This window comes from Dreissena polymorpha, chromosome 7 (genome assembly GCF_020536995.1).
Source record: "Dreissena polymorpha isolate Duluth1 chromosome 7, UMN_Dpol_1.0, whole genome shotgun sequence".
Classification (NCBI taxonomy): domain Eukaryota; kingdom Metazoa; phylum Mollusca; class Bivalvia; order Myida; family Dreissenidae; genus Dreissena; species Dreissena polymorpha.
This window is the reverse complement of record NC_068361.1, coordinates 99,461,101-99,487,093: the sequence shown is the minus strand read 5'-3', so window position 1 is coordinate 99,487,093 and position 25,993 is coordinate 99,461,101. Positions and strand designations below refer to the sequence as shown.

General features: G+C 34.1%; 2 protein-coding genes across 2 annotated transcripts; both read right to left on the bottom strand.

The window, feature by feature from the left end:
- Positions 1 to 19,573: 19,573 nt before the first annotated feature.
- LOC127837968 (uncharacterized) lies at positions 19,574 to 23,397 on the bottom strand. The gene is made up of 7 exons (XM_052365443.1): positions 23,272 to 23,397; positions 23,117 to 23,178; positions 21,398 to 21,529; positions 20,609 to 20,722; positions 20,337 to 20,491; positions 19,966 to 20,104; positions 19,574 to 19,825 (listed from the first exon to the last, which is right to left on the bottom strand). The coding sequence occupies exons 1-7, from the start codon at positions 23,360 to 23,362 to the stop codon at positions 19,793 to 19,795; spliced, it is 726 nt and encodes a 241-aa protein (XP_052221403.1). The 5' UTR covers positions 23,363 to 23,397; the 3' UTR covers positions 19,574 to 19,792.
- A 464-nt stretch (positions 23,398 to 23,861) lies between these two features.
- LOC127839956 (receptor-type tyrosine-protein phosphatase epsilon-like) lies at positions 23,862 to 25,394 on the bottom strand. The gene is made up of 5 exons (XM_052368348.1): positions 25,321 to 25,394; positions 24,935 to 25,027; positions 24,664 to 24,799; positions 24,301 to 24,450; positions 23,862 to 23,891 (listed from the first exon to the last, which is right to left on the bottom strand). Exons 1-5 carry the CDS (start codon positions 25,392 to 25,394, stop codon positions 23,862 to 23,864), a joined length of 483 nt encoding a protein of 160 aa, XP_052224308.1.
- Between the last annotated feature and the right edge of the window lie 599 nt (positions 25,395 to 25,993).

Genomic DNA, 25,993 nt, shown 5'->3' with positions numbered 1-25,993 from the left:
TCAAGATATTTAAAATACATGGAATATTTCTAAATTCAGAATTGATAAAAATAGGTACATGTATGAATAATATGTACTGGAGTCATGACATTTTAAGACATATTGCTACATTATTAATTTCAAAATGTATTGTTTGCAATAAAACAAAACAAAATATCCAGAAAAAAACAATGTCACACAAGTTTATTCACAGATCAATGCAGTAATTAAGCTCACAGTGTGCATTGTTTTGCTAATCATCCTTAAATGTCACATTTTAAGATATTTTATTCGAAGTTTACACTGAAATAACACTAATTTACGGGAGTTAACAAAACTTTTGCCAAGCAACTGACAAAAATGCTCATTATGGACACAGTGCAGATCCTTTGATTTTGTATGCACGAGATTTTAAACATAAAATCTAAAATCTAAGTGACATGTTGAAAAATTTCTAAACACTACGAGTACAAATAAATTTACAAACAAGCAGAGTAAAATTGTCCTCAATCATTTATAACTTAAGCTTAAATCTGTTCTAGATTCTCCAAAAGATACAACACTTTGTGTACAACAGAAAGCCCATTGAATGGCTCTTTAATTGTTTCTCAGGTTCTACTTAACGTAAATCGTTTTTAATACACACATGCAAAGGTATAATCATGTATTACTTTAAATGAGTCCTCAATAATATTGGTACAGACCATGCATATTCTATTTAAGAGATAATTTCCAGGTCAAGTAAACAACTTACAAATACACTATTACAGAGTTATAGTACTAAGGAAATTCAGTCCTTGTGACGCCTTGAACGACTTTTGCAAAATAAGTATACTCTGATGAGACATCTTCTTCAGGATGTACTTGATTAGGTTAAACTATGTTTGCTAATGTATTAGCAAGCAATGCTTGGCACAAAATATGTGATGTTATAAATTATGCAACCTTTCATCCAATAAAAAATTTTGTTGAGGCATACAAAACTAAATTCTTTGAAAATTCATAGACAAATGATTGAAATAATATTGGATCTGCATTTGTTATAATTTCTTATGTTTCAATTCACTTATCTTGATTTAAAATTAATTTCTTTCATTGCATACTGTTAAACATACAAGACTATGTTACATAAACAAATATGTCCCTCATAACTTACAATAATTATTTATTGTTAATATCCTCATTACAAGCACGTCTAAACTGATATTTTGATAAATTATATATGTTCACTTATTTAGCACTCCATATATGTTATAAGAACAATTTACTGAAACTATAATACAAAAACACTAACGTCTTATTGAGCAACCAGCAGTAGTTGCATTAACCCGTTTAGCCATTGTACATTCCGCCATTTTTACGCCTTTTGATTTTAAACAACCATAAGCTACATCATATTTTCACATGTGTCAAGAACACATTTATGAAAGTCAAATGAATTAAAAAAGCAACTTGGTAAAATACAAATATCATAAATGTCAATCATTGTAAATATGAATGTTGATACATGCACATGAACATGGTTGTAATGAACAATTATTAATAACACAGTGCTATTACAAAGTTTCTACTGTTTCAGACAGCTATCATTTGCATAGAGAGTTATCAATCATATACTGAACTCAGTCAGCCCTGGTGACGTCCTGAGTCGTCTTTTGCAAATCAAGGCCACCCTTATTCAGGGTAGACTTCATTTGGCTCGATTGGTCATTGTCGGCTCGGGTAATTCTTACATGTACCCCTGGTACTCTTAAGTATACTTACATGTACCCAGGGTACGGTAAATATACTTAATCGTACGCGATCGATTTTAGAATGTACCCGAGTTATATTCCCGCCAAAAATCCGATGTCGTTTAACGCGCTTCCGATTATCTGAAACGAACTTCTCTTACAATAAAATGCATCAGCATGCTTTTTGAGTATAAGCTTCGATAATATAGAGGCCATTTTACAGAAAATTGACATGAATGTGAATATACTGACTTAACAAATAAATAGCCGTCAACGACCGATTTAGCGTTAAAATTCCCGGGTACGTTTAAGTATATTTACCGTACCCGGGGTACATGTAAGTACTAAGTATACTTAAAAGTACCCGGGGTACATGTAAGTAGTACCCGAGCCGACAATGACCAATCGAGCTGAACTTACCTGTGTGTACCTCAAGAATATATCGTTTCCTTCATGTAAAGACAATAATTATTCAAAACATTTGCAATATAGCAAATAAATATTAATGCGGTATTAAAATGTTCTTACAGTTTTCAGTACTGAATGAGTTAAAAGGTTTTGTAATACTAACATCCCAGATCTCAGGCAATTTTCTATCAATTGAATACAATACATCTCTATTTACAGTTGCTAAATCATCATCAGTGTGTCCATCTAGCAATTACACCTGAACTGTCATGTGAGAAAAATGCATGACATAATATTGCCACGCATTGTTATCCGATAATGGGAACCAATACTATTGAAATACCATTTCAATATCAGTTGAGTCTCTTTTGTGGTCAGGAGTAGATGTAACAGGCCGTTTTCTTCTAGCACTATTTGTGGAGTGTTTTCCAGCCTTCTTTTTTTATTTAATTTAAACTGAACTTCTGGTAGGTCGGTGAAACAACTTAAGCTTGATTCTCGGCCAAAGTTGTATTCAATTTCACCACTGGAGCTCTTTTATAAGCAATTACTACCCAAAAAGATTGGCAAATGCGCATCATGAACTCCAGCTGTACACAAATATTCAATTTGAAGCTGTATTAGACTGCCCAATCTTTCTATTGATGACCTAGGAGGCAACCATTTTCTTGGGTCACAAGTCCTACAAGAACCTTTGCTCTCATCTTGTGACTTCTCAATTGTCTCTGCCCTTACTTCGTCATAGGATAATTTCAAGTGTCGAAGCCTCTTTGGACAGAGTAATGTTTTTTTAAACTCAATGCAAAGTTCAGAGTTGAGCTGCACCTTTCCATTTACAAAAGAAATTAAGTTCTTTCGAAAGTGAAGATTGTCAAACATAGGTTTCAAAACAGTATCATGAGACAACTGATAACACTTTGGAATGAAATCATTCCCACCAATGCACAGAGCTATGGCAATTTTACAACCAATCATGTTGTCTTTAAAGAATTCCTCAAATAGCTCCAACAAAGCTGTTATGTTGTAAATGTCACTCTTACCATAAGGCTTTTGCAACTCAACGTAAACATTGTTTTTGAACTTTGCATTTTCTTCTCGTTTCCAATGCCAACTAAGTGCAAAGAGGTGAATACATATGGCATCAATGTCCCCAGGTGTCACAAAACAAATCACATAGTCTCCAGCTTGCAAAAGGTCTCTGTAATAGACCAGCCAATCTACAACAGCCATTTCTGCTTCTCTTTTACATTGCTGCACGACTTTTTCTCTGATAACACACGGTGGGTCTGTCTTACAGCCATCATGGCTAATGAACTGGACCCATATTGACTCACAATATTCTCTGCAGTCACACTGACCACTAGAGCTACCGCATGGATGAGGTGTGCAAGAGCATTGCTTACTCTTGTACAGCTCACTGTCTATGACAACTTTAATGTCTCTATCAAGAACTAGAGAAGTACAATTCACTGCCATATATGTAGTGATCATGCGTTTTCCAGCTTCTGCTTTGGTAACAACTTCTGTATTGAATGTACTTTCATTCAGAAACGTGGCAGTAGGTTTCGAGTGGTCTACGTCTCTTTGTTTTTCAGTTTTGAGGCGCTGTTGCCTTGTACTTGCCTTCAGACCATCTGGTGTGAAGGAGTATGTCTCTTCAAATATAACCATTTTCGAGACGTTTTCTGCATGTTTGAGATACTTTCTCAGCATTGATTCAACCACTTGAATGTTTTCTTTGCCAGATTTAACGTTTCCAAGCTTGAATTTTACTCCAGCGAATTCCACAGTACATATTTTCATATACTGACTTACGTGTTTTGGAATTTAAGTTACACCAAGATGGATAAAATGCTCAAGCGCATGTACAGAAGAACTTTTTTCATGCAGGTTGAAACCAAGTTTTTTAATGCTCTCTGCATTCCATGACTTTTGGTTTTGAGCTGTCTGCTTTTAACCACGCTTGACATGCATTGTTGTCGGATGAGAGACAGTCAATCAATTTAACTTCTTTTGCAACTCATTTCTGTCGTTTTTCTTCTTTGAATTGTCTCTCAGGCTTTACAGATCTGACACCTTAGCGTTATTCCAGTGCTGCGTTTTGACCTTGCCACCAGGTCTTTTGGGCCGTCTATTTGATCAGCTGCTGGCATATCATTTTCGGTAAGGTTGAACATTCTTTCTTCTGCCAGATATCGCATCAGCAGGAATTTTCCTGTCCCGTCGCTGTGTGTATCTAAAATTGAAATTGGCAGGACTAATGGATCTTTTGTGTATACATTGATAGGAGTGTCATTCTCCTCTGTTGAGAAACCATTTCGTCTTAGAATTAACGCCGATTAATGTCCGGGTAGTGAAAACAAAGTGTGAACGAATGTCCGCCTTGTCAAAATTATCGTAGTTACGATTGTCCTTGTCCGGCTGGGAAGATATGAGCTTCATCAACAGGTGTGAGTTCCATCCCAAGCTGATCATCATCTACCTGGGTTTCTATACAAGCTCTCGGATGACGTGTTTCATTCAGCGAGTCAATGAGAGACATCCTACATGTCACAGATGAAGCGTTTGAACCAGACCTAAATCCTTTCAAAACATCAAGATGATCCATCTCTCTTTTTGCGTCACACGCAAAGCTGCGATTGCTTGTTTTAAATGGAGTACTAAACAGGGTTTCTTTCAAATGCCTATGAAAAATGCCCGCAGAATAATGTTCATACAACAACTTCACACAATAGAGGGCATATGAACTAGCATTGTTAACAAAAGAAAACAGTAATGAACCTTTTACTGCTGCCAGCAGCAGACTGTAACCGACAGGCCCTCCTAGTCTCTCTGCAAGAGCAACTGCTGTTACATTATCACAATGTCTCATAATGTCAACATGAAGAGCAAATGTTGCATTTTGTGATGAGCCAAATTCTATGTTCTTTTGATATTTGTCATACCAGTTCTCAGACAATTTGCTTCTGTCTGAAGATTCCATGTCATTCATGAAGGCCTCCAGCTCGTCATTGTTTAAAAACTGAGCAAATGTGATAACTAAGGCTAGGTGCAGTGCTAGAGTATGCGCCTTACAAACCAGTTCGCCTTGTCGATGTGCGCGATTGAAACCAGTTTTGTCCATTCATCATAATCTTCCTCCCTCATAAATTTCAAAATCTCAATAAGACCAGCCCCTTTGTATGAGCTAAAGAGAACTGTTATCGTTGATATTCTTAAATGGAGAAGCGAGAATTTAGGAAGAAACACTTTGTATTTCTTGTTGGTTTCCATTAGCCTGAGAATGCATTTTCCTATCTTATTGTCAGGGCCACAAAGAATGCGATTTGACATTTTGCTATTGTCCGACTCTCAACCCATTTTCAGTAAGACATCATCAAGAATTTCCTTAATCTTTGTTATGTCGTCATCACGACCAGTAGCAGGAAGTGGGTGGCGACATAATAAAGCTGGAACTGTATATTTACTAAATCCAAATGACTGCAACAAGTCCTGAATGTTTTCACTTGGCTCATTCACCTGATCGTTTGACAAAATGGACATCTGACCAAATGGCGTTTCAAGACTTGGCATATTCTGAACATCTTCATCACTTGAGTAACTGCCAACTAGTCTGCTCTCAAGGTCCTCCTCATGACAGTTGTCTTTTGAAAACAGCTGCATCAGCTCTTCAAGATCAACATTTCCTAATCACTGTTGTTTTGGCCATCTCCTGAATATATAAAGAAGGTGTCAATTGTTTTAGTGGATTGTGCTTAAACACCCTCACTAGGCTTGCGCTTGACATTTAATAGCAAGAAATGGGATCAATGATACATATAATGTCTACCGTAATCTTATGTCTTTTTCTCAAAGTTCAAATAGACCTAGGAAAAATGTTGATCCAATGCATTTATTAAGACTTTAACAGGACTTTTATTTCATTAATAGACTTAGATAGAAATGTTATTCAAAATCACAAGTATTGACGACAAAAATTATGTTTTACCAATATAATATCACGGGGGTCCGCAAAGCAGAAATTGATTTGTATGAAGACTGTAATTGGTAGAAATTTTAAAATTCGCCATTTCTTCACTTATAATATTTCATTTAAAAATTATCTGAGTCAGTTAATAGTTACAATATATTTATTCAGTACACATTCTTACATGTCAACTCTAAGGTACCGTATATACCTCCACAGTATCATAATGCACGTCTACACGGCCATCTGTATCCTCCTCATTGTCACTGCGCTGTTTCACAATGTCACCGCTGCATTCTAACTGATTCAGTCTGAAAACAATAACTTTACTTGAATATTGTCAGAATATTAATAATTGATAATCTCCCCGAAACACAAAACCACACATCATGTATGGGCCAAATTTCTGATGAGAATTTGAAAATTTATGAGACGTGTACATTTTGTCATTGAAAAGAGGATTCTACCTAGCATAAGGGTCACCTACTTGTAACATAGACATATGCGGGAATAACTTTTAAATTTTAATAACAGATTTATAACTTGTGCATGTCAATTTCTTATTTTTTCACAATGAGGTTTCATTCCTATTATAGAAGTAGAACATGTACAATTTCAAATTTGAGAAGTGTGTTTGTTTGTGTGTGTTTGTTTTGATGTTAATTGTGTCATACATACACGCCTACAGACAGACAGACAGACAGACAGACAGACAGACAGACAAACAGAAAGACATACCAACTATTGAGAAGTAACCCCGGAGGTTTGCTAAGGCAGGTGACAATAAAACTTGCAAATGTTCATAGCAGTGCATAATATATGCATACCTGGTAGTTTTTTCAAAAGCCTGTTTGATCCAAATGTCATCAGCCTGGAGAATTGGTCCTGCGCTCTGTGTTCATCTGGTTGTAGTTGCAAAAGGGCACCTTCCACATCTTCCTTCCGAAGTTTCTCTTGAGTTTTGCAGAAACAGTTTGCACTTGTGTCACATTCTGAGAGATGCCACAGTTCTGTTACACAGTGATCAAGTGGCAGGCCTTGGAGTGCATATTTGCTTAGATCGGTTTTCACCAGGGTTAGGCTCAGCAACATATCTTAGTCGAACTAAGTTGTCTAGCATCAATATTAGATGGCATTGTCTTAGGTTGACAAGCTGTTTAACATCCCCACCTACGGTAGAGTACTGCAGTTCATGTTGTGTTAAATATGTATTGTAATAGCACAAGTCGAAACTTGCATTTTTCTTTAATTGATTTTCTGCTGTTTTTGAGCTTGTAGTTGTCCCAAAGGCCGATGTTATGTCAAACAGCGAACTTATACTTTTGTAGTCTACTAGCAGGTCATTTGTATTGCTCTTTTGGAAAACACCAGCAAATTTGAAGTTATGCAGATGGAGCAATATGTCATAAATATTGTAAAGTTTCTCAAGTGTTTGCTGATAAAATTGTATTAGGGTTTTATGCCTCCTTACTGTGTTCTTATTTATGAAATTTTCCAAAAGAATTTGCGTTATAATTGTAGTCTCCAGATACCATTCTTGAGTGATATTTAAAGAGTTGATGGTTAAAGGCTTAACTTCATCTCCTGGCTAACATGAAAAGCAGTCACCGTTTGATTCCTCAACGTCTTCAATATTGCAAATGAAAGATTCTCCACAGCATACATTTGATAGTTGTAAACGGTTTGTCTCTATTTCATCACAAATAAATTTTTGCAATGCCGCACTATCGCAGAAGTATACTTTCTAAATTAATATGCCATGCCTCCTCCTTATATAGTAGAAAGCACGGGAGCAGAAGTCTTTATCATTGACAAGCTGGGGTTTTGAGTCACACACAACAACTTGTATTGACTAGTTCACTAAGGAATTTGTGATGTCAAAACATACAACATGTTCCACTGTGTCTGGATAGTATAGTTCAAATAAGGTTATTAAACCATCATCAATTTGAGAAGGCAAATGTTTCTGTCCAGTGAATAAAGTCACTTGAGAATCAGTCTCAGCTGTTTTAAATCTAGAAAGTTTTTCCTTAATCTGTCCTTTCGACGTTGCAATCCACTTCTTACAAATATCTTCCAATACCAGAAGTGACTGGAACTTCGCAAATTTTAAGTTGAGAAGATTTTCATAATTAATATCAATTAGAAAGCTTGTACATCTTGAAAAGTGGTATTGAAACCAACAAATTTTGATCCATTCTTCTTTTGTAAACAGTTGTCTGTGCTCAGCTATTAATGTTTATATAATGATTTAATCAATGTCATCAGTGTAGAATAAAGGTGATGACTCGTGAATGTTAGTCTTGGCTATAAGTCTGTATAATTCCAGAGAGGACGATACACTATCTTCTTCACACAATAGCTCAGTTTCGACAATCTTTGCTATATTTGCACATGGCTGTGAACTGTCTGTATGTTGAAAGCAGTTATTCAAAAAAGAACGAACTGGTAAAACTTCCGTTACATCTAAATCTATAATTCCACCAGGATATTTCTAAGTTCTTCTTAAATTGAATTTTTTCAGTTTCTGATCAGTCTTCTTTAGATAAAAATAGAAATCTTCAAGACGAATAGTATTTTCCTTTTCTGTTCGAGACACTCTGAATAACTTTGAAAACTTCATTATATTCCAGGCCTTTCATTCTGAAAGTTAAACAAACAAATTCAGTAAAAACATGCAACATGCAAAATATTTAAACAGGCTGCCTGATTAATATTTTTCGAAATATTTTTGCAATAATCTTTTGTCTTCAATTCATACTTACCTGACAGTAAAAAAGAAATTAAAAAAAAATCTTGCAAAACAAGCCTACTCTGCTTGTAAATATGACACATGCTCATACAGGCCTGCGATCACACGCATACACACACGCCTGAACGCGCTCTCGTCAACTACTACAAAATTAAAAATTAAACCATCTTTTCCCAAAATGAAGCTTAACTTATCTTTTATATTAATGATTTGAAAAAAACACACATCTCGACCAGTGCTTTAAGACACACTCTTTATAAATTTAAATGGGTTGTGTCAACTTGCAATATAAAAAGCTATAACATATCGGAAACTGAGTTGCGTCTAAGATTATACAATAGCAAACAACTTCAGTGCCTTCAGTGCTTTGATTAATTAATGTTAAACAACCCACTACATGACTGTATACCAACCCATTATCTCATTAATGCTGAATGTAAAATGAATAGAAGACGAACTTGTTACATATACAGAAACAAACAGTTGGTACACTAAATGATGCATCATGTTTTATTTTATTTACATACAAAGATCATTAAATCTAATTCAAGTTAATAAGATTGCTGAGACCCAGTTGCAAATGAGCATACCTGCAATCATCATTAAAAACGGTTTAACCAGAAACACGTCATATTGATGCCTGGGCGCATAATCATGCCAAACTTCTACAGGAGTTATTATAGTTTGTGCGGTCATTAATCTGCAGGACTGACACTCAACATTAACAATTATACATAAATTCAACTTACCTTCTCTTTTCAGATGTCTGTAGAAATGGTTGTTGTTGAAAAAAAAATCAAAAATTTCCGCGCAATGTTTATTATGCACAAGGTATTAAATCTTTTTTTTTTTTTACAATTTTTGCATGTGCTTCCAGGATTTTGTAGTGAATAAAACAATGTGTAGCTGTGAAATACTAAAAACGCAGAAGGTACCTCAGAATTGAAGTTTGGGCATACCAGCCAACTTCTTATCAACTACAATGGCCCCTTAATTTATCTAATCATGATGGGTTGCTGACCACAGCACACATTAATGGGCATCTTGTCATTATCTGTAACTGTACATATGGTTGTCACTGACCAGCCTGAATGAGCGCTTTTCCTGGCATTATTCTCTGGACTGTTTAAATAATAGGAATCATTGTTATTTTTAATTGGTTTTAACATGTTGTTAATAAAAAAACAAGAACGCTATTATATGAAATTAAGTAAAGTGGCGGATGCGAAACACGTCATTTAATATAGCCATACAGTGTTTTTGTAAATACTTTTTGTATTGTTTGAAGCGTAGAGAAAACAGCAAAACAGTCAGGTCTAAAAAAAACATTATGTATGACACGAATGAACCCACACCCCTAATTCCGACTTTGTATGAGACTCGACATCTTTGGAACAAGAAATATCTCATAAACAATATGTTCGGCGTCATGCTACATTAAAATGCCCACAAAGCTGGTAAATAAGGTTTAAACATGACTATTCAAAACAGTATAAACACACATTACTCATTCGCTTATGAAATACCATTTTATATAGTTACATATTTAATATAGGATATTAGATATACGTGCATTAAACATTAACATTATTTACATCATTAATTGTTAATTTAATAGGAATACTTAAAGTATATGTTCTTCGAGATTGCGATAATTCACGAAAACTTGTGTTATATAGCTGACAATGCATAAAATAACAACACAACTAAACATTGTAAAATAACTGTGTCCTGTATTTTCTAAAAAGTAATGTTCAACGAATCAACGGGTCTTGTTATAGTCTGACCCTGAAGTGGCGCTGCCCGTAAGGATATAATTGTATCATAATTATGCTATGTGTTAACGCGATCTTGAACACATATATTAGACAATAGTTAACAGTATAAAATTGGTTAAAATTAAATAATGGTTCAAAATTAAATAAAAAATCATCGCAAAAACGTTTATATGTACTCAATATACACCAGGTAGATTTACCAGCCAGTCTGGTCTATTGCTATATTTAGACCTTTTACATATACAGTAGTTGATATAATCCGCCAGAGTTTGTGAGTAATTATGAATCCGTATTTAATACGAGATTAGCAACGAGGTGAATGAGCAATGACAGATCAGAGATCTATTTGTGATAGTTCAAGAAGATATATTGGTAAATAACTTCATTGAATACAAGTGTGCCTTTCAAAGTAAAACCACTATAAAGCAGCAAACAAAGTTAAGATATAAGTCTGATTTCCAAATTGTTTCCCCATTCTAATAAATTGGTAGCCAATGGCTGATAAAATGTCTCTCAACTTACAATTGCAATGTTAAGATGTAGCATTCGGGTCTAATAGTGGGGGCAATTCTCCAACATTCCATAACCTAATGATGAAGGCCAAAATCGAGGATCAGACAGGAGGTAACTTCACACGCTAGTTAATGTGATTGTACAGTTTCAGAACTCTGGCGGCAATACATTTTTAGTTTCACGCGACACTAGCGGTCATAACCTCGGTATAAACACTTAAGTATAAAGATGCATCTAAGTTTGTAAAATTTCAGTATCAATATTTCTTGCGCAACTGAAGTATAAACACACATACAATTAGGCCATAATTCCGATTGTGTCAAAAATCTGCGAACCAAAATATGGAGGTGCTTTAGTTCAAATGTTGGATTCTATGTGTGTGAATTATGCATTACACAAGTTAAAACATGAACTCGTTTGCTTACGAGCGATGCCATATCTGCGGTTATGTTCGTTATGTAAAAAACAAAAATGGCGGTGCCTAAGTTCAAATGCGTGTTGATATATTATTTTCCGACATCCGACCCTTTTTAAAATTACGCGCGACACAAAACAAATCGGACGGGCAGACAGAGGAAAACAATATGCCCCCATTGAAAAGAGAGTACACCAAACGATATGAAGTACGCGTTGAACAACCGTGAAGATAATAATGGTTTAGAACATTAAAACATTAAACGAAATGCGTTGCAGTTTTTTTTGCTATAATCAACTTTTGTTCAATCATGTGCCATACGATCTGTACAGTTATTCATACATTAAATTACATTTCCTTGTGTATTTATTTATAGACAGACAGCTATTCTGCAATCCGAATTGAAACCATATTATTTCGATCGTATTCATACTCGCATAGTATCCGAAACACAATAGCCAAATTAACATAGTTTACAGATAAATAGAAACGTTTACAAATTTAACATAGTTTACAGATAAATAGAAATGTTTACAAATTTAACACGACGAATATTATTATAGTATACAGGACACTTGTTCAAAACTGAACCTACTTCAAAACGATAGAAAAAGCAAATTTTGCAAACTTACCAATAATACCCGTGTGGGTAGGTATTTAGCGGGTTAAACAAGTTGTTATTTAATACGCATATCTTGTTTTTAAGAAGGCCATCTTACTTTAACTCTAGTTGGACATGCAAATTCTAATTATCTTTAATTAGATTTAAGAACTATATAGCTCTGCAGGGCAATTAATTCGTGGTTATTTCACTTTGAAACAAGTAAGTATCAACAATGAAACAAATATCATGTTACTGACTGAGACGTCACGCGAGTGCACGTAACATTTCGTGTATTTAAAAAAGTTCAATTATTTAAATAATTCGAAAACATCAGATTCAAAGCACTTTACCTGCTTGTCGGTATATAACAATCTCGCATATAGTCATATATGTACTTTCTGTTATGTTATTTGATGACATTCCATTCGAAACTCGTACAACATATACTTCGCGTGGAGGAGCCAGTATCGTCATCGCAAATGTCCGGTTTTTCAAAGTGAACGCTTCGTCCTGAAGTGATTGATCCTGTCTGCCCAGTAACAATGCGATGTTGTCAAAATTAAAAAAGTCTGCAAAAATACATACATTTACCATGTATATAAAGGTTATAATGACTTTATTAGATAAAAATAAGTTGTTTGGACAATCTTTCTTCTCTGATATAACCAAAATAACTTCATGTTAGACAAAGTTCATATCATTATAAATTACCATCATTTAGTATCAATTTAACACGGAACAGTAATTAATATATCTTGAAATTGTTACACAATTTTACATTGGGTGTTACAATGACCAGTTACCTAAAGCCGTTAGCGATTATGTTATACCAACTAATTAGGTTGGCGAAATGTATGATAATTTTTGTGACATGCGAAAGTGTGCAGAAACTTCGGTAACGAAATAGGACACCTTGTTCTTCTGAAAAATGATTAATGCGAGAAAACAACGTAAAGGAGCAAAGCAAGGTGACGGCCTTGTGTTTGTTTGATATCCATGTTCATGTCGGGAAGATATTGTGAACATACATGGGACGATATATTTCAGATCTGTAAAATCCGACGGACGCTTCGTTATTCGATGAAATAATAAAACAAATCTTCAATTGGCGAAGCTAAAAATGCCTTTGACAAAATCATCTTTGTTCGGGACGTTCTAGTAGAACCAACCATATTACAATCATGCTTACAAAGTTAAACGTGGAAAAGCTAGTTGGCCAGCTGATATTACGCACGAATGGCACAATCACTCTAGCCCAACCAATGTCTTGTTAGTACAAACACATGCTGAGAAGCGTATGTAGTCCCGGCAACATCACAATAGTGAAAATAATCAAAATACAGAATTGTTGGAACAAAAAGGAAGGGCAATCAAAGCAATTCTTGATTTATTTAATTTATGAACATCAAGCTTATTAAAATTGTAAATGACCCTACTGTACCGCAGAAAAAAGGTTTACCCTTTTAAAGGTTTAAAGGTTTTGGCAATGTAATTATTTCTCACGATAAATCTCGGCTTCTTTTCACAAATGTTAAGGATTAGGCTCGACTAGCCTTATGTGACATTAAGGACTGTTTTACAAGCTATATCCACCAAATATTGACCTTATAGAAATGCTGCTGACAGCCATACGCCAATTAATCTAAGCCATGTTCACACAAGATCGTGTCAAATAACAAGAATTGTTTTCCGGTACATAAGTTTTCTCGCCCGAGAGGAAAGGGGTCACCGCTGCGTTACCTTGCATACATCGATGGGCTGATAAGCGAGCTTATGAAATATTGAAATATTATATGTCTGTGAAACAAACGACTTGTATGCTCCGACATTTGCAGACGACATGGATCTTGAGGCAACATATTTCTGCTTGTGTACAGCGAAAACCACTTCAATTGCAATTATGATTACAAGTTAAAGTTCATAGGCCAGGTTTACTGATTTGCACGTTAGTATCAAGTAAAGGAACACTTAATTGCTTCAAGAACAGGTCAAAGTGCATGTTTAGTTTCAGATGTTGAAAGATTCTTACAATCTCTATAAATGTCTTAATGATTGCGTACGCTCGGGATTCATTCCATCGAAGAAAAAGATCGTGGATAACGCAGTAAGAGATAAATCAAAATTGGAATGACTTCAGAGTAACAAGCTGCTGTAACATTTGATATCATCAAAGAAATTCTCACCGACGTTGGATATAGCAAGTTAAAATCCAAGCTTTCGGTCTTTCTTTGGACTATACTTAATAACATCAGAGTAAAGAAGTGTTCTCTATACAATTACTGCGAGAATAATATAAATTGTGCGTTGCATTTTTTCTGTTATTCTGTTATTCTGAAGAAGCGCTCTGAAAGTTTTTATGGGGTGCCTCTAAACGGTCGTATCCGTTTATATTCATTGATTTATTGTAATCAACGCTGACGATAATACCGTTATTTTGCTGAAATTGTACTGGAGAATTAAGGATAGCCCTTTTGTTAATATTGATATAACTAAGGCATTCAAGTAGCGATAAGAACTGATAAATGTATTCAGTTATATACAAGTATATATATATGTCTTCAACATTTTTACATTTGTTTATTATAAGCATTATAAGCACATAATAAATACCTTACTATACATAGTAACAAATAGTTCATGCCATTATCACTATTGCGGTTCATTATAAATAATTTAAATATTATTATTCATAATCGGCCCTCAGAATGTGTGCGCGCGAAGTTCAACTGGAAACAATGGCGTCCACATTCAGTATTAGCCACAAATCAACGAAATAATCAATCATAATAAGATTATTTAATGACAAATAGCAGGCATTTTGGATAATACAAATATCGATTGAAACTGAAACTCTGCTTCACATTAGATTGATGCTTCAATTTGAGCTTTAACAGGATTCACCAAACAGCAAAATTTAAAAAGTAAAAGACACACTTACCTCTATGACAACTTTAATCCGATGCTTCTAATAATAGAATAACAACGATGTGCAATCCGTTTTCTGTTATTCTATCCGTTTATCTATATTTATTTTGAATCACACTTTTTTAAACGATTGTAGCGAATGCTAACCACTGTCACCAAAACACGATTTATAAAATCGAATGACTTGTCGGAGCGATTACAAGAATTGTATCAAAGCTTAATCCAATCATGCAAGACAAATGCACAATCCGAAATACGTTTTTGTTTTCGTTCGATGCTTCAAAAATATTTAATATAAACCTTTCACGTCCGAATAGGTAAAACTGGTGTTTTTCGTCACATCAATTGAATGAAAATAAAAGCACGGAAAGCTAGTTCTGTATTAAATTTTAGAGAAAGAACAAAACAAAGATAAACAAAACAAAGTAAGATATATATTAGATATTAGATACCGGGCCGGGCAGTAATAACGGCCCTCGGGCAGTTATGCTCCATGCGGGCCGATTATCACTGCCGACTCGGCCCGGTTCAGCCGTGTATTATCCTCTAAAAATAATTAGACCTGTTTTAGTTATTGTAAAACATTTATGTAAATATGTTATGCATTGCTTTGAGGAAATACAAAAATAGATATATGTAGCGGTTTTCTAAACCGCGAACGTGTTTGTTAGTTAAAGTCCTATGATGTTAATAGAGGATAATAACGTCTATAATATATATCGTACTTTGTTTTGTTTATCTTTGTTTTGTTTGTTCTTTAAAATTTATTACAGAACCAGCTTTCCGTACTTTTATTTTCATTCACTTGATTACGCAATTCATGACGTATTTCTGTGACGTAATTTCTGTGACGAAAAACACCAGTTTTAGCTATTTGGACGTGAAAGGTTTATATCAAATATTTTTGAAGCATCGAACGTACACAAAATGTATTTCGGATTGTGCATTTGTCGTGCATAATTGGAAGCTTTGATAAAATTCTTGTAATCGCTCCGACAAGTCATTCGATTTCGTAAATCTAGTTTTTGGTGACAGTGGTTTACATTCGCTACAATCGTGTAACAAGTGTGATTCAAAATAAATATAGATAAACGTATAGAATAACAGAACACGGATTGCAAATCGTTATTATTTTATTACTATAAGCATCGGATTAAAAGTGTCATAGAGGTAAGTCAAATTTGTGTGTCTTTTACTTTTCAATTTTGCTGCATGGTGAATCCTGTTAAAGCTCAAATAGAGGCATCAATATAATGTGAAGCAGAGTTCCAGTTCCAATCGATATTTGTATTATCCAAATTGCGGGCTACCTGTCATTAAAAAATCTTATTATGATTGATTATTTCGTTGATTTGTGGCTAAGACTGAAGGTGGACGCCATATCTCCCAGTTGAACTTCGCGCGCACACATTCTGAGGGCCGATTATAAATAATCGGCCCTAGGGCCGAATTTTTATAATGACCCCGCAACGGTGATAGTGGCATGAACAACAGTACAAATTTGTTACTAAATATAGTAAGATATGTATTATTCTGTATTATTAACATCACTAGACCTACATATGTTTGTGATGATTAAGCGTGGAACACAATTCTGATAATATATTTTTTGAAACTGTAACTCTTTTGTACATTTGATTGATGCCTCTATTTGAGCTTTAACAGAATTCATCAAACGCAACTTTTTTTTTTCCAAAAAATTGAGAGTATGGTTTTGTAAACTACGGAAAGATAAAATCGTAAAAAAATGCGATATCTTATCATTATTAATGGAAAAGGGAGGGCATAATATGATAAATAGAATAGTATGTGAGTTTGAGATAAAAAGCCGAGGGCTACCATGGTTCGAGCCGAGCATGATAAACTTTATCTTTATCCAAAATTCACATAATATTCTATATATAACTATCGAAACTTCAAATTATACATTACAAACACACAATCCGAAATAGGTTTTGGATTCGTTTGATGCATAAAAATATTTAAATGTTAAATAAAACCCCTCAACGTCCGAATTGTAGTCTCTTAAATTCAGACAGTTTAGCAAAAACTGATGTGTTTCGTCACAGAAAATACGTCATATGAGATACGTCATAAATTGCGTAATTATTGAATGAAAATAAAACTACGGAAAGCTGGTTCTGTAATACAATTTAGTAAAGAAACACAATAGTATGATATGTAATATTAAAGATAACACACGGCAGAGCTGGGCCAGATGTCTATAATCGGCCCTAGCCTCATTATTGCCCTCGTTATTTCGGCAGCGGGCCAATTATAGACCTCCGGCCCAGCTCTGCCGTGTGTTATTGTCTAAATATTAATTATAACTATCTTTTTTAAAGAAAGAAAATGACTTTGTGTGTAGGTAGCTTGCATTTATTCATTTTACACTTGCACACGTATAACTTAATAATCAAACTATCATTATTTATGGCTCTAGCAGACTTAATTGAATATCCGAGTAGAAAGATTGTCATGTTAATGAAAGAAAAAGATTGTTCTGGTAACATTTCATCAATAATTGCTTTTGATATCTGACATTCCCAAAATAAATGTTCTAAATTTTCTTCACGTTGTTTGCAAAATAAACATAATGGGTCATCAGATATTTAAATTTTATTTAAAAGAAAGTATATGTTTAGTTTGGTTTTCAAGTTCTGAACCAAATAAACACAATTCCTCCTCAGCCGTATTGCATTGGTGCTGAAATCCGGAACGGCTTTAGATTTTTCCGCTTGTAAAAATAGTCAAATTTAAATGAAGAGGGTGTTACATTAATACTACGGTCTTTAATTATTATATATTATATTGTTCCTCTTTTACTTTAAAGAAAGTCTTCATATTTGAAAAAAAGAAACATATATATGTTAACATTTATGTTTTCCTTATAATGTCGATGGTAATAGATCTGGAGTTCTACTATTAATCATGCAGTTTATAAAATTGATGCATGGTCGAAACATTATTTGCAGCTTTAAAAATTATTAAAGATGAATTTAGTCTTATAGACTACATCTGATGAAATGTTTAATTTTACCAAATGCGCTTTAACAAATAAATTAAATTCCATTAAATCATTGTGTATCCCTCCGATGTCCGAATTCGAAAGTAGTGCCTATTACTTACGAATATTCCTTTCATCGGATGGCTGGTATAAAAGGAGCAAAACCATGTTTTCTGAGGGAGTTTGCATTCAGGCAGTTTGCTTACTCTAAGACTTAAATGACACGCTGTTTATTGCAATTTTCCAAATTTGACATTTTTCTGTTTGTTTTTACTATTGTACACTAAGAAAAAGGAAAAAGAAGACAACAACTTAACTTTGACCATTTTTGTAATCAAAACTATGATATTTATTTTATTGAATTCTAACCAAATGCCTGACCAACAAACTTGTCCCTATCTTTTATCAATCGCTTCATAAATCGATCTTAGTTTGCATTAACCGAATATATGATCATATTCTACGAGCACATTTAAACGATCAAATTGTTATTTAATGTTGTTAGATTCGTAATCGTTAAACATCATAATATTCGTATGAGTTGATTGCCTTGTTTTCGAAACGGCGACGACAAAACCAAATTAAATGCGAACACAGTTTCATGTATTGAGTGTTTGGAAAATAACAATAATCGAGCTTTCAACTACTGGATATGATTTACAGAGGCAGGATGATAAACGCTGAAGCCAATATGGTATGAACGATAAAATAGTAAAATTTAATTTTCTAAAGCAAAACGACTGAACTAAGAATAATTGATGCAAACGAATCAGTCACATCTTAATGTCGAGAATACATGTAAACACATTAAGACTTTTTTCAAGGAACTAAATTTACTGACATTATGTCTTTATGCCCAGCGCGTTACTAACAATCATGCTTGGGATGTCAACAAAGAAAAAGAACAGCAGTCCTACCAATGGTTTTCATCCTCTAAAGTCGTTTTTGCATTATTTATATTTCAATATCTAAAAATTATATGTAAACCTTTGAACGTAATCTATGACTGCATTAATAGACAATATTTACTGTCAATTTACTTCAGCGGAGCGCGCAATATATCGGAGATGATATATAGACATAACAATGTCACGTCTCATGTTAAAACTAGTTTTGCAACTGACCAATCTCAATTTATCTTAATGTATTCATAAAGATAAAGCAAAGTGTTAGATAAGTGTTATTAAACAGAAAACATACACATTGATATATAGTTGGTATCAAGCATATTGCATCAGATTTCCGGATTATTTTTTAAGAGTTTATATTGTTTCAAAATCTATGGCATATGAGATGTTTAAAAATATAGACAAGTCAATGGTTTGAGTGTGATCTTGCAAAGTACTTACATATTATATTCACAAATAAAACATTTTTCAAACGATCATTTTAAGACTTCATTCCACTTTCAAATTAAGTGAATTAGATGTTTAAACAATAAACGCAAACCTTACACCATTACATCGCAACAAAATATTAAATATAGCCTACGTCAATTAATTAAATATGTCTATGCACACGTATTTAGACAGTATTAATAAATCCCATATTAAACTAATAATGCAACTTATGCAAACATCAGACGAACAAAAATCGTTACAAACTGATACATGTTCCTAATCGGAGTAACAAATAGTCTATATAATACAGCACATTATATGGCATTGTAACATTAATAGTTCTGATAAACACCTTTTTGCTGAACATAGTCCTACATCACATCATAGCAGAACTTGAACTGCATCTGTGAAAGACAATATATGTCATTGTAAAAGTAGAACACGGTTCGTAAAGTGTATAAATATTCATGTCTGAACACTGTTTCAACTACTTACTCAAAAAACATACAATCCGTGTTATTGCAACTGTATCAAGTAAACATACTTTGCTGCGGATGAGAAGGCTTTTTCCGTACACCATTTTCTTGACTGATTGTAAAATGTTTATCCGCCCATTCTGTTGTAATATGCGATAAATCTCGTTCAATAAAACAGCAACGATTCCGCATTTTTGGAAGCCGCCACTGCAATCATTGATTATTGGATATAACTAATAATTTTGAATAATATGTTTTTTAAACGCTAAAGTGACAAGAGGAATACATTACTTTTTAATAGTCAATATATAGGTTGGTATTCGAATTAGATTTCATGTTTACCAGCATACTAAATTAAACATTTCAAATACATTACAACTGAAAATGTTAGTATATGAGCTTGTTTTAACAAAATAACCTGCCATCAAGCTCTACTAACTTGTCTAGTATCACTATCGGTGTGTCGTCTGTCATTTCGGGCTGCCAAGTGTGCACCGCCTCTATCATCTCAAGCAGTGATTTCCTGTCTGTCGGTATATCTACTCCTTTCCACGATGACAGCACGAAGTGTGTTATGGTTTTGTTGCGGCAAGTCTATTGTTTTGTAATTAAAAGAGAGATTTTTTAAAGTCAACAATAACAATAATAAAAAAAAATGTTATAATTGAAAAAATTATAAAAAATATTCAATAATTATTATCTTCACTGTACCTCCTGTGTCATGGAATAAGTTTTGTCAACAAATCCATTGTTGTTTGCCTCTTTCAGAACATAGGGGCCTTTTGTTGCATGGTCCCTGTTATTTCTGTCTATTAGTAAGTGTTTCTAGCGATGTAAATACAAAGGCTAATAAATATATTTATGGAATAAATAACATTATTATTATATATATTGACTCAGTAAAACATAAGATTATTAATTACACTGGTTATAAGTGACGCCTCACGGTGTAATACAAGGTCATTAATTTAATATTGGTCGAGAGCGTAGACCGGCCAAACATACATACACTACCGTGTATTACATCGTGCGGAGCTAGGAAGAAGACTAGTAACGAATTTTACTGACCGAAGACCATTCTTTCTTCAGAAGTAACGTTATAACAGGTGAAAAGTTATTTGTGCATTTTAAATCACTCCATCTCGTTTCTATCATTGGCAATGTTCAACGTTACTGACTGGATATGAAGGGAAACTGCCATAATATGGAACAAGCCGTGCCATAATATGGAACAAGCCGAACAACACACCGTCAGAAAGGTACCTGGCTAAGCCAATCAAAAACGAGTATTCTGTACAAAGTAATTTACATGTGTTGTATATTTGACGCAAACAATAATATATTGCAACGATAAATCATAACTCTTTTAGTTCTAATAAAAAGCTCCATTGTATCCCGCAAACGAACACAAAACAATCCCGATAATTATAAAGGCATGCTTAGTTATAGCCAAAATAAGTGTGCATAAAAACATATTTTTCCATCCAAAACTAATATTACCAGTTCAATGTCATCCGATGCAAGATCAATCACCGTTATTGAGCCAAGTTGTTCCAGACGAGACCAAAACAGAGCCAGCTGTTTCTCGGTTGGTTTGGGGAGCACAATCATACCCTTTTTGTCATCGAATGTCTGTACAATATACTTACAGTGCTGTGAACTTTTCACATTTTATAAATAGGGTCATAATTCGCATTAAAGCTATTATTATTTGTTAACGATACTCTTTATGAAAATTGAAAAAAAAATATTTAGTAAATATCTACCAAATAAAACACCTTAGATTAAATCAATAGAATTTTTAATTAGTTAACCTGAGCACAACTTGCTCATTTTGAGGTTTTGTGATCGACTTTTGTCCATCGTGTGTCGTTCATCATGCGTCGTCAGTCGAGCGTCGTCTGTCATCAACAATACTTCGGAGGCCACTTTTATTGCCCCGTCTTAATGGTACATGGCAAGCATATTTGCCCTTATAATTAAGTTGGTCATATTTGAAACCGGGTCACTATAGAATTCACATCTATTGTCCAATCTTCATAAAACTTTGTCAGAACATTTGTTCTAGTAATGTCTTTGCGGAGTTCACAAATGGTTCAGGTTCGGTGAAAAACATGACCGCCAGGGGACGGGCAGTTTTCTTTATGGCTGTATATAAACCTTTTGAACACTATAGAAGTCACATTGTTAATCCAATCTCCATGAAACTTTGTCAGAATATTTTTTCTTATGATAACTGGGTCGACTTCAAAAATGGTTTCAGTCTGTTTCAAAATGGCCGCCAGGAGACGTTTTCCTTATATGGCTTAAGTAAAACCTTGTTTACACTTTAAAAGTCACATTTATATTCCAATATTCATGAAACTTGGTCGAAACTTTTGTTGCAAGGCTATCTCAGCTATGTTGAAAACTATTTCCGTTTGTTGAAAACCATAGTCCCCAGGGGTGAGGGGGGTGCCGGGCATTATTTTAGTATAAATACAGTAAAACCTTGTTTAAAATCTTGAATTCACATGTATTGTTAAATCTTCAAGAAACTTGGTCAGAACAGTTGTTCTTATGATATGTTTGCCAAGTTCGAAAATGGTTCCGGTCTTTTAAAAAATGGCCACCAAGGGGCGGGGCGATTTCCTTATATGGCTATAGTGGAACTTGGTTCACGCTATGATGGCCAGTGTTATTGTCCCATCTTCATGCAACTTAGTCAGGACATTTGTCCTAATGCAATCTAGGCTTAGTATGGAACTGAGTAACGTGATGTCAAAAACAAGGTCACTAAGTTAAATCTCAACGAACATTGTAGTAGCACTCTAGAGGTGGCATTGTTTGTCCAATCATTCTATGTTCTTATTTAAGAATATCAGCCAAGTTTGAAAATAGTGATTAGAAATTAAAAATTTATGTTTTTATGAAATACTTTTGATATTCTCAGAATACGGGTCTAAGGTGAGCACCTTAAGGCCCATTGCAATCTTTTTAAAACACTGTCTCATTTATTAAAATTCAAAAACATATTCTATTGAATACGATGAATTATACTTTTAATGCGATGTTTAAAATGCAAATAACAATAACTCGTTTGTGTTGGTTCCCATACACTATCAAATATACCACATTTTACGTTTGTTATCCATAAACACAATACAACTTCAACAAAGAACCACGTCATCAAAATTATATTAACTTAAATAAATGAAACGGTATGTAGAACTAACTTACAGGGAGATATATTTCAGCTGGTGGTTCACTCCTCCTATAATGTTGAGGCCGATATGAATCTACTGAAATTGAAAAGTAAATATGTAGATACTTTATAAATTCACATTTAGTGGATATTTAAGTGTTTTTTTTCAAAACTACGTAACATGTCTTACTTTCAGCCAAGTTTCCCCCAATATTGCCATATTCTGCCTCTTGACTTGCCACTGGTAGCAAATGTCCTTCACGACTTTCAACACTACGCATGCACAACTGAAATTCCAAATTGTACAGTTCATGTATTGAAAACAAATCTTGAAAATATTTCATAAGCAGGCCGGCGACATGCACGTTTCATTATTTGGGCAAGTCTGGCGTAGCTCGAAACCTTTGCGCCATTGAGAAGTGCATATGTTATCGCTAAACATCCTTACATATATCCCATATGTAGTTAAAAAATAATAATACCATGTGTGCGTTTAAGTGTGTGCTATCAAGAATTGTATGCGCTTATTTTTTATGATAATGTACGTCTTGTAATGTTATAGATTTGTTCGTTAGATTTTTGTAAGATTTTGTTTCAAAAATTGTAAAATGAAGAAAGAACAAACAAACATGTTTGAATGTTCTTCCATAATACGATGAGTGAGTTTTTTTGACATTGTATAAAATAAATATATAAAATAGATATTTATCCCTGTACTTATGTAGCATTAAGTGTACAATAAAGCAATGTATAATACGGCTTGAATAGTTGATGGTTGTTCTATTTAAAAAAGCCAAGAAACATAAGTTTCTGTAACATTAAATAACCCTTCAGGTTAGAGTACATGTAAAAGGTAACCGGCATAGACCGCTGGTTGTAATGAATAAGGAAAAAAAGAATACATTTAGAAATAATACAAGAAACACGTCTACAGACCAAACTCTAGTTTTAACTCGCAGATGAAGAACACGTATGTGGTGTGCTATAGGGCTACAGTTAATTCATTTTGACACTTCTACGAACATAGGCCAATGGATACTTATAATACAACACATTATTTGTCAATAAATACTGAAATTAATACAATGAATTGCCAAGAACGTTGTCGACGACTAGTCCGGGCAAAACCGTAATTGTTCACGGAAAAGGGCGGTCTGAACAGGAGTGGACACGGATTTTGAATAAAGGATACTAATTTATTTATATATATTTTTTTTACTTCGAACAGTTTTTCCAGTCGTGTAGTTGTCAAATTTCTGTCTTTTCCAATCATGAACTGGTGGACACTTTCGAACTGTCGGGTCACCACGTGATGTGTCCCAACCAAAAGAGCTTCAGCCAGGGCCTCATGTAGATAGGTGTATTGTTCCTGTTTACAGACTAGCACAGTATTGGTGCACAAAGTTGCAATAATACAATAAGCATGTGGATGTGCTTTAATCAATGAGCATGTATCTCAAATATCTATCTGTTACGTCCTATATTTATTCTAAATATTTTGATGGTAATAAATGTTTAACACCATCGCAGTCGCAAATATTTAATAAAGATATGAATTGTTTAAAAGTAAATATACATTTACCTTTGTTTGGACCATGCTAACCCTTTGTTCGCGCAACGCTTCAACAATCTGGAATGGTCTGACACAGTTTTCAATTTGTGCTTGTGAAATAAGATTGTCGAGAGCAATAAATGTTCCTGTTCGCCCAACACCAGCGCTGTAAATACAATACGTAATATTCAGCGTGGTTGATCGAATGTTGATAGTAGCAATAATTTCCTTTACTTGCAAACAACCCGTATCATTACAAATCTAAATCAAATATCGTATTATTGAATTCATACTAATATACCTGCAGTGAACCAGAATGGGTGAAATGTGCTCTTTCTGAGTATCTACCGCTCTCCAGAATTCTACAAGACACCAGGCTCGGGAACACCTTTGTCTGGCCACGATTTGAGATGAAACTGCTTGACCACCCTGGTATCATATCCCTGTTGACCCCAATAAAGTCAATACGTACTGAAGAATACCGAAAATATTTAAGTAAATCAAATAATGAATTATCAAACGTATGCTTGTATCTTTAATACTGGTTTAATAGAACACGTATGGGGAGTTAATGAAATAACCGCCCACTGTAGACCGGTTGCAATAACGATAACGATATTGAAGCAGACCTTCATGATTGTAAAAGTCCTGATGTTGTAATAAAACATCTCCTCGACATCAACGTACTTGACCTCAATTCGCCCGTACTTGCTCACACCGTTCAACTCCTCGGGCCAATATTGTAAACATTTCATCTGCATTATAATATTTTGTGTAAAGCACCTTAAATGTGTGTGGCATAATAAGAAATACAATATCAGCGTGTCTTTAAAAGTCTAATACGTTTGCTATAAATGTCAACATATATATCAACAATTATCATATATAAGGTACTCTAATTATGCTTATGTTTCGATTTTAAATAGCATGTACTGAAAGCTCAACATCAGGGATATACCGTTTCCCTTTCAATCAAGCATCACAATCTTGTCCACCCTCTGCTGCCATATCATACGCCATAAGTCATCTAAATTTTTCTCCGTTGCACCTTTTTAAAAGAGACTTGAAATTTGTATGTTATACCAACCGAGTTTAAATTGATACAATATATTCTGCGAAATGTTTCTTTACCGAAAGGAAGAAATTCGCTATACTCAATAAACGGAAGATACACGGAATATACTCTATTGATGTTGTTGTTTGTTTTAAATTACGATGTTTTACTTACCCTGCGAAGCGATGAATTTCTTTGCCTTCTCAAAGTACATTACACAAAAATCTTATTTAAGCATTCAATTAATTTAAGTATTATAATTTACATTTTTATTTAAAAAAATCATTAAATTATCTCTTAACGTAA

Bases quoted from the DNA above. Each gene is read 5' to 3' on its own strand.
- LOC127837968 (XM_052365443.1), bottom strand. From the start codon at position 23,362: ATGCGTAGTGTTGAAAGTCGTGAAGGACATTTGCTACCAGTGGCAAGT. The intron at 20,105-20,336 runs GTTAGTAGAGCT...CAATGATTGCAG, and splicing joins CCGATAGTGATACTAGACAA to TGGCGGCTTCCAAAAATGCG. The intron at 19,826-19,965 runs GTATGTTTACTT...TGTCTTTCACAG, and splicing joins GCCTTCTCATCCGCAGCAAA to ATGCAGTTCAAGTTCTGCTA.
- LOC127839956 (XM_052368348.1), bottom strand. From the start codon at position 25,394: ATGCAGATGAAATGTTTACAATATTGGCCCGAGGAGTTGAACGGTGTG. The intron at 25,028-25,320 runs GTACGTTGATGT...AATCGTGGCCAG, and splicing joins TACGGGCGAATTGAGGTCAA to ACAAAGGTGTTCCCGAGCCT. The intron at 24,800-24,934 runs GTATATTAGTAT...TTGTATTTACAG, and splicing joins CCCATTCTGGTTCACTGCAG to CGCTGGTGTTGGGCGAACAG.